The sequence below is a fragment of the Gavialis gangeticus genome, unplaced genomic scaffold, assembly GCF_001723915.1.
Source record: "Gavialis gangeticus isolate Ggan-Ray unplaced genomic scaffold, GavGan_comp1, whole genome shotgun sequence".
Lineage (NCBI taxonomy): Eukaryota > Metazoa > Chordata > Crocodylia > Gavialidae > Gavialis > Gavialis gangeticus.
Window position 1 is genome coordinate 152,323,633 of NW_017728992.1, and position 13,296 is coordinate 152,336,928.

Consider the following 13,296-nt stretch of genomic DNA (forward strand, 5'->3'; position numbering starts at 1 on the left):
GCTGCTCCTGGTGCTGGTTTTATCAGCGTTTGCCAATGCCAGGAGATAAGGAAGTAAGTCAGGGTGAGTAGAGGGGTAGGAAGGGTGGGGTTCACAGGGAGGAGTTGTTTTTCTGGGAGTAGGGGGGTCAAGGGGCTAAAAATAGCCTCTGGTCTTGGGCAGTGGGGGAGAGAGCTCCCTCCATCCCCTCAGGTCCCCCCACAGACACTGTGAGCCCCCTGATCCCACCAAACCCTTCTGGACCCCAGCAACCACTTAGTTCAAGCACCCCCACACCATTTTTAAGTGTGAGGATGCTGATACAGGAGACACGGTGGCACTTTAATTAGAGTGGCTCTTAGATGCTCCCCCTGACTCCTATAGCACATGTAAAAGCACCCTTATTTGTGTGTGTGTGCATGCAAACAGATCACTTGCTTGAGCAATTTTGAATCCTGTTACTTTGTGTGAATTTACTGACAAAAATCAAATAGGATTCTATATGTAGATATTTGCATTCCACAGGTGATGGTACTTTTAAAACTGCACTTGAAGTAACTGAATGTATAAAATTTCACAGTCACTACGAGGCTGTGCTTTGGAAATGTGGTTTTAATAATAAATCTATACCACAGTGAGAACGAGAGTGTGAACTTGTTGGTAACAACTACGTGAACTTTCTTTTTCAGGAACTTTTGCTTTAACTTCCTTGATATCTGCCAATGCAGTTGAGCGTCTTGTTCCTCCAAGCAGCAATAATTTCACTACAAGTAACAATTCAGGAGTCTTGGGTTTATCAGAATTTGAAATGAAGAGGATTGGAGTTGCTGCAGCAGTTTCATTTTTAGGAGGAATCATTCAAGTAGGTAGTCAGTGAACATTTTTTTTTTATGTAGGTTACCAATATATTAGAATTTTAAAAGGCCACATACACAGTCACGACTGTCCCAGGAGAAAACACTGGTGTACAGGTGCCCAGGATTCTTCTCCCATAGTAAAAATGGCCACTCTAGTAGAAAAATTACCTGGAAACAACCAGCATTAAATCACTCCTGGGAGAGTTTCTCCTGGGACAGTGAATGTCTGTACATATTCTCTTATGAGAGAAGCCACAGAACAGTCCTTTAGCATCCCATGGTACTTTGCTCAGGCCCTTTCTTCCCCCAAGTGATAGTGTGTTGCTTGCTGAAATCTACTGATCAAGCTGAGAAGAACACACTCCCTTCATCATCCTCACATTGTGCAGTAGGGAGACACTGGTTAACCTGAGCAGTCTGGGTCAGCTAATCAGGGCTGCCATCTATGCCCAGGCAGACTGAGGGATCTTGCAGAATATGTTGAGATGGGTGCACAGGGGCCCCTGCTATGCATGTCAGGGCTGCAAGCTCTCTGGTCTTCAGGAGTCATCTTTCAAATATCTTTTCAGGCATCTCTGGGTAAGTTTTTTGCTCCCAAGAAAACAAGCTTGGGAGAATTTTCGCAGATTATTTGAACATATATATGCAGCCATAAGACTGTAAATTTGTCACAGCTGTAACTTCTGTGATGAAGAAGTGATTTAGGTTTGTTTCATAACAAATTCTGCTCTTTGTACCAGTGGGAAGGTTACTATTGAACAAGATTTTTTCTCAGGTTTTTCATACAGTCAGGTTTCTTCCAGCCTAGTGAATCTGAGTCTGAAAACATGACTTGGATTTTTAAAATTCTATATAATTTTATTTGAAAAATTAGAGGGTTTTTTTGCTTAAAATTGTGACCTTTTACATTTGTTTTCTTCAGAAATGAGTGGTTTCTTAATTTTTGGGGATGTCAGAACTATATATTTGCTGTGGAAAACAGTAAATTGAAAAGATTCCATAGCTTGGAATGCACAGATTCTATGCTCAAAGAAATCAAAGGATTTTCTCATTTAACTCCACTAGGACTAAAAGTGGGGTCTAATCTGAACATCTCTTCTTATTTTTACTTTTATTTGTATTATACAAATACTTATCAATGACTTTAATGCTAATTTTAAGTAGTACTTAACAGTTAAGTAACACTTAACACAACTGACATTCTGGATTGGACTCAAGGTCTGTTTACTTCAGTACCCTGTTTCAAACAGTGGCTGATATCATCTATGCCAGTGGAAGTGTATATGACCTTCATCATTATAGCATTTAACAAACATTGTGTGATTAATCCCATTTTGCTTTTGTTCAGAGGGCAGTACAATCAAAAAGGAAGCTGGTAACAAGTAGAATTTATTATTCTGTATTATGCTTCGGAGATCAGAATGCTATTTATTGTATATTATGCTCAATTTCATTATATTTAAATCTCTTTTAGTTTCATATTCATTTAGTCAAAAGTGATTAAAGAAAAGGTCTACCTTTTTCCTATGTTCCCTGATGGTAAAGTAAAAATGTTTTCCTCATTCATTCTTTTCTGGATAACTGATAAACATACTAAAATATACAATACAATACAAAAGATACTTTTATATTTCACCTTGCAGCTTTCATCTTTAACTATTAACAGATTAATCTTCATGGAACCTTTACTTGTATGAGCTACAGAAATATTTTTTTCCTTATTCCAAAGGTGAAAAAACAGATGGAGAGGTCATGACTGATTTGAAATCATGAAGAGTATGAAAGCCAGATAAGAAAGCGGGTCTGTTTGCATCCTAGATCAGTGTACAGACCATTGCACAATAGATTAATCTTATAACTGGTTTAATTTTTCCAAATTTTAAGCTTTCAGTGGTAGCTTTATCTTTTTCCAGTAAACATTTTGTCAGAAAGCTGACTGGGGAAAAACTGTGAAAAGATTCAGCTGAGCTTGTTGGTTGTGGGCTGGGGTTTGTTTTCCTTTTGTTTCCTTGTTGAAAACTTCTGTCAAAAATAGAAACATTTCTTGAATATTTGAAACAAAATATTTTGTAAATTTTCTGTGTAATATTCTACTAGTTTTTATGACTACTTCTACTCCTACATCTATCATGCAGTTTTGGAGAAATTGGTCTTATATGGGTATATATGGTACTCTGTCTTGTATGACTGTACCCTGAGTTAATAATTTGATAATTTAAGTTTGGAATGAACAATGAGTTATTTCACTAATATTAGTTTGTGGGTCAGATACAGGTTATTCATTTCAAGGTTTGATTTATATATTTATGTCTACAATGAAAAAAATCTGCTTTTTAATGGAAATTGTGGAAAAGACTTACCTCTGCCAGGTGAGGAGTGGAGCCGGCAGGATGCTGCGCTGGAAAGAGAGCACCGTGAAAGTGAAACCATGGCAGGAAGAGATGCTGCGGTAAAAAGAAAAGAGGAAAAAAAATTACCAAGCCAGCGTGGGTGCACTTTATGGCAGTGTGCTGGGACCCCTGAAGCCAGGATAAAAAGCCCATCAGGACACCAGCCGGGAGGACCAGAAGTGAGGTCCCCAACCAGCCTGGAGAGGCCAGATCTGGAACCTGGTCCCAGTACAGGGACCTGGTGGCTGCCCCAGGAAGGAGCTTTTGCAGGAACGGAGGGCCAGAGAGGGCCCAAGGACTTACCTGCTCAGGCCTCATGGATACCGGACATCCACAGTGTAGACTGGATTCCGGCAGGACCAAGTAGGGCAAGGATTAATAAATTACTGACTCATGGCAAGTATAAAGCCCAAGTAGGGAGTGAGATGCCAGGGAACAAGATGGCACCGGAGCAGGAAGACGCATAGATGAGGCAAAGGGACAGTGGGGAGCACTTAGGCCAAAACAATGTTCTGATCCTACTCTCATACATTTAAAGGGCCGAAGCACCAAGGTAAATGGTATACCAATTCTGATGGTCCAGGTGATGACATCTTTGGTTGGCATTAGGCGGGGTGTAGGGGAGGCGGAGCCCCAACCAGGAAGAACAACTGGGATGACCAAAGAAAGGCACTAGGAGGGACGGGACAGACCGTCTTCCTCCCAATTAAAAATATTTTTCCATCAAAGACATGGCAGGAGAGACCCCCTGGGAGACCAACCAAAGTCCTCCTACTAACAGACCTGTTTTTTCCCTAAAACAACAGCAAAGTCAGAGAGGACCCCACATACTCGACGTGCAGGTAAATGGCACGGGAAGCTACAGAAATGTAAACTCTTTAAAGTCTGAAATAATTAAGATATTAATGTTAGAAAATAGATTATATTAATGGATACTGCCCTTTTTTATATACTTCCAGCTATCCAGATTAATACTATTAGACAGAAATATCTAGCCTAACTTTCAGATTCCTTTGCATTTGTTGCTATCTGTATTTCATATTTTGGCTATCTATAATTTTGTACTATATGCTGATAAATAATACCCAGGAAATCACTGTTGCTATTTCAGTGATATTGTTTGATATCAAGCTTCCCCAAGGTAGCAATATACATGCACCCAGTTAAGTCTTGATTCTGTGTAATACATAGGAGGAATGTTAAATTTATAAGTACTTAATGATGAACACGAAAAGGAGCCCTAGGGAAGCTGAGTCTGCAGTAATGAGAATGCTGGAAATTAAGAGAATGCACCTAATAAAAGGAATAAGACCTAAGTGGGGAAAACTAAGCTTAACAGTTGATTAGTATGATTTGGATCATGCTTAGAATACAGTTTAATTGTAGAAAGTGGCTATAAAAATGGTGACTTCTTTCTCAGATGACTCCCTTCTGACCTGTGTTCAATCATTATATACATACATGCATACATACATTACATATGTATATGAGAGAGAGATAAATAGTAGGGCTGTGCAAAATTTTGCCGGCTGTTTCGTTTTGACATTGTTTTGACTCATTTCGAGCTCAAAACAGTGAAGTGGAAATGAAACAAAGGGCTTTGAAACAGTCTTGAAAAAAAACAAGGGCAGTTTTCAAAATGTTTTGAGTTTTGAAGCAGCCAGCCAGGTGGTGGGAGACAGGGGAGAACCAGGGCTACACTCCCAGCGGCTCCACAGTGCCATGTGGCTCAGCCCACTGGGGAGCGCAGTCCTGGCTCTCCCTACCTCCCGGGGCCAGGCTGCACTTGGTGGGGCTGGTGGAGCCAATGGGAGCACAGCGCTGGCTCTGTCTGCCTCCTGCCGGGCTGCACTCTGATCGGCTCCACCAGCCCCATGGAGCTCAGCCCAGCGGTGGAAAGCAGGCAGAGCCGGCACTGCACTCTGCCTCCTGCTGTGAGTTCCACAAGGCTACATTCCATGGGGCTGCTGAGTTCCACTCAGCTTGGCTGAGTTCGCCTTTAGATGGTACAAAACTGTGCTTTCAAAATGAAACAAAGCTCGAAACGAAACACTGTTCTGTCGAAACAGATGTTGAAGCGGAATGCTGCTGTTTTGCGCGGCTCTAATAAATAGGCATCTTTACATTATCTTACGCCTGTAAAAACTTGAAAGCCAATACAGCTAAGAGCAACTGAGTCAGATTCCATTCAATTTTGTACCATATTTACCCAAATACAAGACACAGTTTTTTTCCCCCAATCATCATGGGAAAAAAGCCCCTTGTCTTACATCTGCATACAAGGAATTTTCATTAAATACATTGTCTCTCATTAAGCTGCTGCCGAAAGCAGCATGTGCTCAGTAATGGAAACCAACTGTGAAGTTAATTAAATGAAGCCAACATTGAGCATGACTATAAAACACGTGACCTATATTGGGTAAACATGCTGATGGGAACCTTTTTTTTATTAAACTCAACATTTTAATAAAAAAAGCACCTCATACATATTTACAAATATCAAACATTATAACATCCAACAAAGCCTCATAACATATTAACTCCTTCTCATCTCTTAACAGTTTGCAATAACAACATTATCACCTCTTATCTCCCTTCCTACCCTCTCCTCTCTCACACCCCACTATCTCAGGCACTCTTCAAGTGAAATACATATTTCCATTTATCTTTCTTCCACATCTCTCACCCCTTACTCTCATCTTCCTCTTCATCATCCCTTGCATCTAATATTTGAGCTTAAATTGGCATAACTGTAAATATTCCTCCCTAGTAAAATCCATTCCCTTCATGTTCAGCAAGTTTCTCACTTCCCACAGTCCTGCATTAACACAGATCACCCATGCCCATATCTTCCCTTTTTCCCATCCTTTCTTAATTAAACCATACATTACTGTCTCAAAATGTATCTTATCTCTCACTTCTAAAATGTGTAAAAATCTTGGTGCCCTCCTCCAAACCTCCCCTGCAAAGTTGCATTCCCATAATACATGTACCACCAATTCTTCTTCTGTGAGCATTTTGCTGTTCTTCCCAGACTCCACCTATATTGAACCTCTCTTATTGTTAAAACCCTCCTCACCATTCTCCACATTAGGTCTGCATGTTCCCTTTTTTAAATCTTCCCCCATTACCCCTTTCCACATTCACTTTGCTTGTTGCTCCAACAAATCACCCACCTCACTTACTTTGTCTTTCCCTCTGATTTCCTTCATAATCCTTCCCTTTTCTTTCAAACCTTGTATCCCTAGCCTGTCCAAACCTTGTATTTTAATTACATTTTCTGCTCTTCCATCATATATCAGCAGTTTTCAAGCCCACTTCCCCTTCCACCCTATCCCATATAGGCCCATCCTCCACAGCCATTTCCCTTTTCCAGATCTGCAAACATTTCCCATTTTCCTGCTTCCCTTCCAATGCTTCCCTCATCACCGGTAGTTCCCACTCTCCACATTCTTGTCCATTTATATAATTCCTTCCTCATAATCCATTACATTTTAGAACCCCAGAAGAATATACAAATCAGTCTCTGGATTTTCCTGCTTTGAATCCATGGTGGAGGATATACTATACCCACAAACAACAGAATGAGTAGCAACACTTGTTTCACTAGCTTCACCTTTCCTGAATATGCCAAACCTCTTGTTCTCCAAAACCCTAAAATTTTCCTAACCTGTGACCCTATCTCTTCCCATGTTTTTGTGCCTTTCCATTCTATATCAAGCCACTCCTAAGATTTTTATCTGATTCTTAACCACCCTCATGCCAAACTTCCCTAGATCTCCCAAGTTTACAATCCCCAACACCCGGCTCTTAGCCTTGTTTACTTTCACCCATGAAGCTTCCCCATAATTTTCTGTATGTTTCAGGATTCTCTCAATGAGACTGTTTCTTTCACCATCACATTAATGTCATCCATATACAATGAGCATTTAATTCCTCCAGCTCCCACTCCCCTGCCCAGGGAATATTAATTCCACTGATCATTTGGTCCTCCCTTATCCTCTGCACTACAGGTTCCATGGTGCAAATAAAGATCTTGGGTCATAAGAGGCATCCTTGCTTCACTCCTATTTGTATCTGAAAGGCCCGATTCAAGTTTCCCTTTACCAGGGTGTGACTCTGTGCTGTGCCATGCAACAATTCTACCCAACCTAACAACTTTTCCAGGAATCCCATTTTCAGCAGTACCTCAAACAAAAACTTGTGTGATACCCTGTCATATGCTCTCTCGAGATGGAAATTTGCTAGCACCATATTCCATTTTCTATCCTTAATGTATGCCAGCACATCTCTCAACACCCAGTGTGCTTACACAATTCTTCTCCCTTCCATTGCACACGTTTGGTCCTCTTGTATGACCTGATCCAGAACACTTTTCATTTTGTTTGCTATGTTTTTTGCCAGGATTTTATAACCTGTATTCAGTACTATGATCAACCTCCAGTTCTTGATGCATTCTCAATCTCCCTTCTTATACAGTAGCACTACTAGTTCATCTGCAAAACCCTCCCCAATCTTTCTTTCTTCCATTATCTCTTTGAAGACTTCCAGAAAATCCTTTCCCAACCATGACCAGAATGTCGCATACAATTTGACTGGGAGTCCATCCTGTCCTGGTGACTTGCTTTCTTTAAAAGTTCCCTAAACATTTTTTGGTTATCCTTATTTCCCCCCCACAACTCATTCTTCCTTTCATCTTCCACCTTCTCCTTGATGTCTACCAAAACCCTCCTCTTTCACTATTGATTTTCCACTGTCTGTACGAACCCTAATAGAAATCTGCCACAGTGTTCTGCCTCCTGGCTTTCCACACAGTCTCCATTCTCCTTTTTCAGTCTTTCCACCTCTCCCTTTGCTTTTCTGACTCTTGTGGAAAAGTATGAGTTCCATTTTTCCCTTTCCCCCACCCACGGTGCTTTCACTAGGAACATCTTTTTAGTGGCTCTCTCTTTAAACCATTCCTCCATCTCCAAGTTTGCCTCTTCCAGTTTATCCTTCAGCTCTCTCCCCCTTCCTGATTCCACAATCAAGAGCTGCACCCTCTCCTGCATCCTTTTCGGTGCCTCATCTTGTCCCTCATTCTTCTCTTCCCAACAGTCATGAAAAATGTGCTTCTTTTTCTCTTAATCATACACCACCATTCCCACCTGCTTTTATACCAATTCTTTAAGGTTCTCCATTTCTTGTACTCCTCTGTAAACTCCTTGCACACTTTTTTGTCATGAAGCAGCCTAATGTTCAATTTCCAAAGGCCTTTCTTGTTCTGCTCCCTGCCCCCTGCCCCCATTCCCACCTCTACCTGTAGCACTCGATGGTCACTAAAACCCACATCTCTTTCTCTTTCACCACCACTCCTTTCAAGACTAAAACAAAATCAATCCTTGAAGTTTTCCTTCCTCCTGGCTCCACTTCTTGTATGTACTTTATCTCCCACCCACACATCCTTGAAACCTTCTTCCTTCATAATTTTTTTCAGTATTTTTGAGGAACTGTCTAACTCTCCCTTCCCCCGTCTCCTTTCTAAATTATGCAGTTGAAATCACCAACTATGACCCTGTGTCTCCCCCTTCCCTACCCCTTCACAGTGTACTTTTCCAGCTTCTGGAATAAAGCCACCCTCCCCTCCCTTTCCGGGGGTGCCTATATATTAAACAACTCTACCTCCGTCTCTTTTGTCTCCAACAATGCCCTCTGCATTCTTTTTTCTTCTAACACTTGCACTTGCTTGACTTTAACCCCCAGGTTTTTAATTAACATCGCCACCCCTGCCACCTTGTTCGCATTTGTTCCCAGTCTCTGTGACTGCCCCAAAGCCCATCTCTTCTCCAGATATTTATATGTGTCTCCTCATGGTATTCCACACCCTTACAGACATATTACATCCTCACTGGTAGATCTTAAAGTTGCTGCCATTTAGTCCCGTCCCTTCCTTGTCAATACACTTCTCACATTTAAAGTTGCAACACATAATACCATAATAAAGAAAAGGTGGAAGCCACTGGTCTTCATCTCTCTTATTTTACAGGTTGTCCATGTCGCTGATGATGATCAGTGACTCTGTCCCTCCTTCCTTCCTCAACCCCATTTTTCTCACTAGGTTTTCCCAGGCTTCTATATTGAGAGAGGCTGCTGCTGTCTCCTTCCCCCGACTACTTAGTTCCAGCACAAAAGACCCTTCTGTCTCCATTTCTGATGTGCTGTCCCCCCCCACCCCCACCCCAGTGTTGCTTCTGCCTTCTTTCCCTTTCCATCTTCCCCTGTCATCGTCTTCTGCAACCGTGTTGGCTTTTTTTTTCTTCCTTTTTCCTACCCATGGCTCTGCCCCTTTCCCTTTTTCTAAAGCAAAACTTTCTTCTTGGTCAGTGTCCAGGATTCCTTTCTCTACTTCTGTTTCCTTGCTCATACTTCCACATCCCCCCTCTTCTTCCCTCCCCTCCTCTAGTTTTAGTGCTGCTACCACAACATCTCTTCCACCCCATCTACCTGTGGTATTTCTTTCACCAACATTTCCTCCTCCAAATCCATCCTGATCTCCCCCACCTCTTCCTTCTCCTTGCTCATCTGATCAAAATCATCCTCTTTTTAGGTTGTGCTCTGTTAGAGAGAGAATCTGGGCATCTGTTTTGCATGTGTCCTTCCTTCTGCTATATCCCACGTTTCAGCACTTCCTGGCATGCATGGGCTCTGTGCCTTCTCCCACCACACCAGTATTAAACGTTTAGGCTGCAATAGGCCGCTAAATGTTCTTCCTGCCTGCATTCGCTACATTGATGGAGCTGCCCGTGGTATATGAGGTAACCCTGGTGCCCTCCTGCATGAATAACTGATGGCAGGTGCTGCACCTCCCCCAAGCTCTCCTCCTCCTCTCTTAGAATCACTTGTGCCCGAAATGCCCCAGTTCATACATTATATTCATTTCACTTTTTTTCACAAATAGTATTCTCTGGACTCTCCCCTCCAACCATTTCTCCACATCTATTTCCTCAAGGATATCCGAATAGTTTGACAATCAGTCATGCCCTTGAATTTGTTCAGCAGCAAAAATCAGTCCTTCCAGTTCTTTCTTCTCCTCCATTTTCCTGTCATTTATCCAGAACATAAGCCCTTCTGTACCAGAAGGTGAAACCCCACAACCTCCTGTTTGGGTAGGCCATCATGTATTTTAAGTACTCAGGGTACACTTTCAAAATATTTATCAAAATCCAGTTGAAAAAGTCATATCTCTTCATGGTACGTCTCTCCTGTGCCTTCTCCCCAGTCATTGTTGCATGTATCCTGAGCCTCAAAGTTTCTTTGGGCTCCTTGTCCCCATCATCCTGACTCCACTCACCTCCCTCTTCTGGATTCCGTTGCCTGGCTCCTACTCTCCATTCTTCTTCCGTTCTCTGGTTCCTGCTGCTGCTTTCCACAGCCTTGCTGCTCTCCATCTTCTTTCCATCACTTTTCTTCTGCTTTGCTTTTCCCTGTGCAGTTTCAGCTACTTTTGCTTTCACCTTCATCTTCGTGCATTGCTGCACCAGCTGCCAGTAAGATTCCAGCTCTTGATCTGAATCTCCATATTCATGTTACTGCTCCATCTGGTCTCTTCTCTCCTTCTCCAGTCTTTGCTTCTCTGCTCTCAGCTCATGAGCATTCACAGCTGCTATCATCTTATCATTCTCTGCTCTTGCCTCTCCAGTCGTGAACTAAGATTGCAGGGCAGCAGCTTTTGCTTAGCTGTTGTGCTTGATCTGAGCCCTCAAAAAGCCGAGAAGTAATATTCTAATGGGACCTAGTACAAAGATAGGTTAGTGCAGACCATCTGAATAAGATGCATAGTATCTTGCCAATTAAGCACAATTCCCCTCAGCACCAACTGTTTTTAAGTCATAGTGATCCACTACAATGCATACATTTCCACCTCCTCTTCACTCCCAAAGCTGGGCTGCACCTTTCCCATTTCCAATGATTCCTTTTTCTTTACCAGCCTTAAATATCTGGAAAACATTACCAAATAGGGTCTCAAACAATTCACTTAGAATCTCTCTGTTGCCCCCTCTCTCAGCCTGTTGCATATCACTGGCGTGGCCCTGCCCTCTATCAGGTGGAGCTGGACAAGGTTGCTCTGAGCCTTATCTGCACATACATTTTTGGAGGATCCCAGGACTTTTGACAAGAACACCTGGTTCTGGCCATGTGTGTGGGGTTAATTAGCACATGGATCCTTTGTAGTTTGTATCTGGAGTATACATACATACCGAGCTGTGCTGAGCTATGGGGTCACCAAGGTTTGAAACCATGGCTGAGGGAAGGAAAGGAGCTGCAAGGGGAAGAATTTGGGGGGAAGCAAAGGACAAGGGGGCTACCTGACCCTCCAGATTTATTTTCCCTGTTGTAGCTGTGGGAGGAGGAGAAATTCAAGGCAAACCTCCAATAATTAGATTCTATGTTTTGAAAATTATAATTTTTAAATAAATTTTCCATATATAAAATCTAATTATTGAGAAGTCATCCTATAGTCAGGGTCATCTTATATTTGAGTAAATATGGTATATATCAATACCACATATGTTGACCAATTTTCTACCCCGTGCAAATTTACTGAATACAGTGCAGCTGCACAGGTGTGACTATATCTAGAGATAGTTTGGCCTGCAGACCTATTTTTAGTAGTAATGGCACCTGAAAAGGAAAGAATTCAGTTTGCTTTTCAGATCCTAGATCCCTCTTGCAGCTCCTGTGAGCTCAATTTAATTTAAACTGGGAAAACAAAGGAAGAATCTGATTGATCCAGAATCACTTGGTATACAAGTAGTCACCTTACTCCAAGCCTAGTAGGCTGATGGGAGAAGAACCTCCTAATGTTGCAAAAAGCTTCCTACAAAGATTTGGTTCTGGCTATTAGGTGGCAAAATGCCAGATATCCATTTAGGCCCAATCTTATTCCACCCATCTCAGGACCCTGAAAAACAGATCCACCGTTGTTAAGTGTCATTATCTTAGTTTTAATTAAAAAAGGTACTAAAAAATCTTAGTGTTAATTACAAAAAACAGATCTACCTTTGTTAAGTGTCATTATCTTAGTCTTAATTACAAAAAAGTCACAAAAAACCAAGGAGAAGGAGCAAGAGGAGGAGGACCACCACCTTTTGAATTAACATTTTTGAAGGACTTGAGCAAGGTGAAGTAGGATCACACTTAGACGCCAAAAAGATGGAACAGGATAAAGCCCCTGATGTCTTAATACTCTTGCAAACAGATTGGTGGTGTCTCCTAGAAATTGTAAGAAATCTTTAAAATTAGAATGTGACGTGCTCAGCAGCCACCCACCAGCTGAAACTGACAAAACAGAGCTCTACCACTTGGCTGCTGTTGATTCCCCACCTCTCTTTCTTGTTAAGACACAATATAGAACAGCTGCATGATGAGCACTGAAATGTTCTTAAGGTTTTTATATTGCTTTTAATTTGCAAAGCAACAGCATATAATATTCAATAATTAAAAACAGTAGGAGCAACATCTTTAAAAACTCTGTAGAGCTCACACACCCATCTTTAAAGGAAAATAAATTAGTTAGGCAGATGTCTTTGAATACTTATCCAAAGCATATCCAAATTATCAGAGTTCTTTTCAGTTCTTCCTCCCAACACTGCCTCAACGTTCTCTTTATCCATTGCCAGTATTTTATGCTTGCAGAAGAGGCTTTTCAGCATTTTTCCCTTCAGTATTGGGAAATATCTTTTACCAGTATCTGACCCGTCTGCTAGCTGTATATAATGTCGTCTTCTATCTTCCCTGATAAGATTGGTTCAGAAAGAAATGTAAGCATTGTGATAATGTGCATTACAATACTTCATGTTAGATACCCTACAGGAAAATTAATTATGCATTGGGACTAAGGGACTAAGTCAGCAGATGAGGCAGGAGGAACAAAGGCTCCTGCCACAGAACATGGGAAAAGCTGCCCTGTGACTCCCTGCAGGGGAAGAAGGCAACACAACCTGGTCAGGACCTTTGCTAGTGGCTCCCCCGTACCTCTCCCTTGGGGTGGATTTGCCGGCCAGACAATGTAGCTCTGCAGGGATGGGATG

At 41.8% G+C, this 13,296-nt stretch overlaps 1 protein-coding gene across 1 annotated transcript in view; it reads left to right on the forward strand.

The window, feature by feature from the left end:
• Positions 1–13,296, forward strand: part of SLC26A7 (solute carrier family 26 member 7) — a 215,834-nt gene that overhangs the window by 41,779 nt on the left and 160,759 nt on the right. Inside the window, exon 3 of the mRNA XM_019527911.1 lies at positions 669–841. Within this exon, the coding sequence (XP_019383456.1) occupies positions 669–841 (173 nt within the window). The remainder of the gene's footprint in view (positions 1–668; positions 842–13,296) is intronic.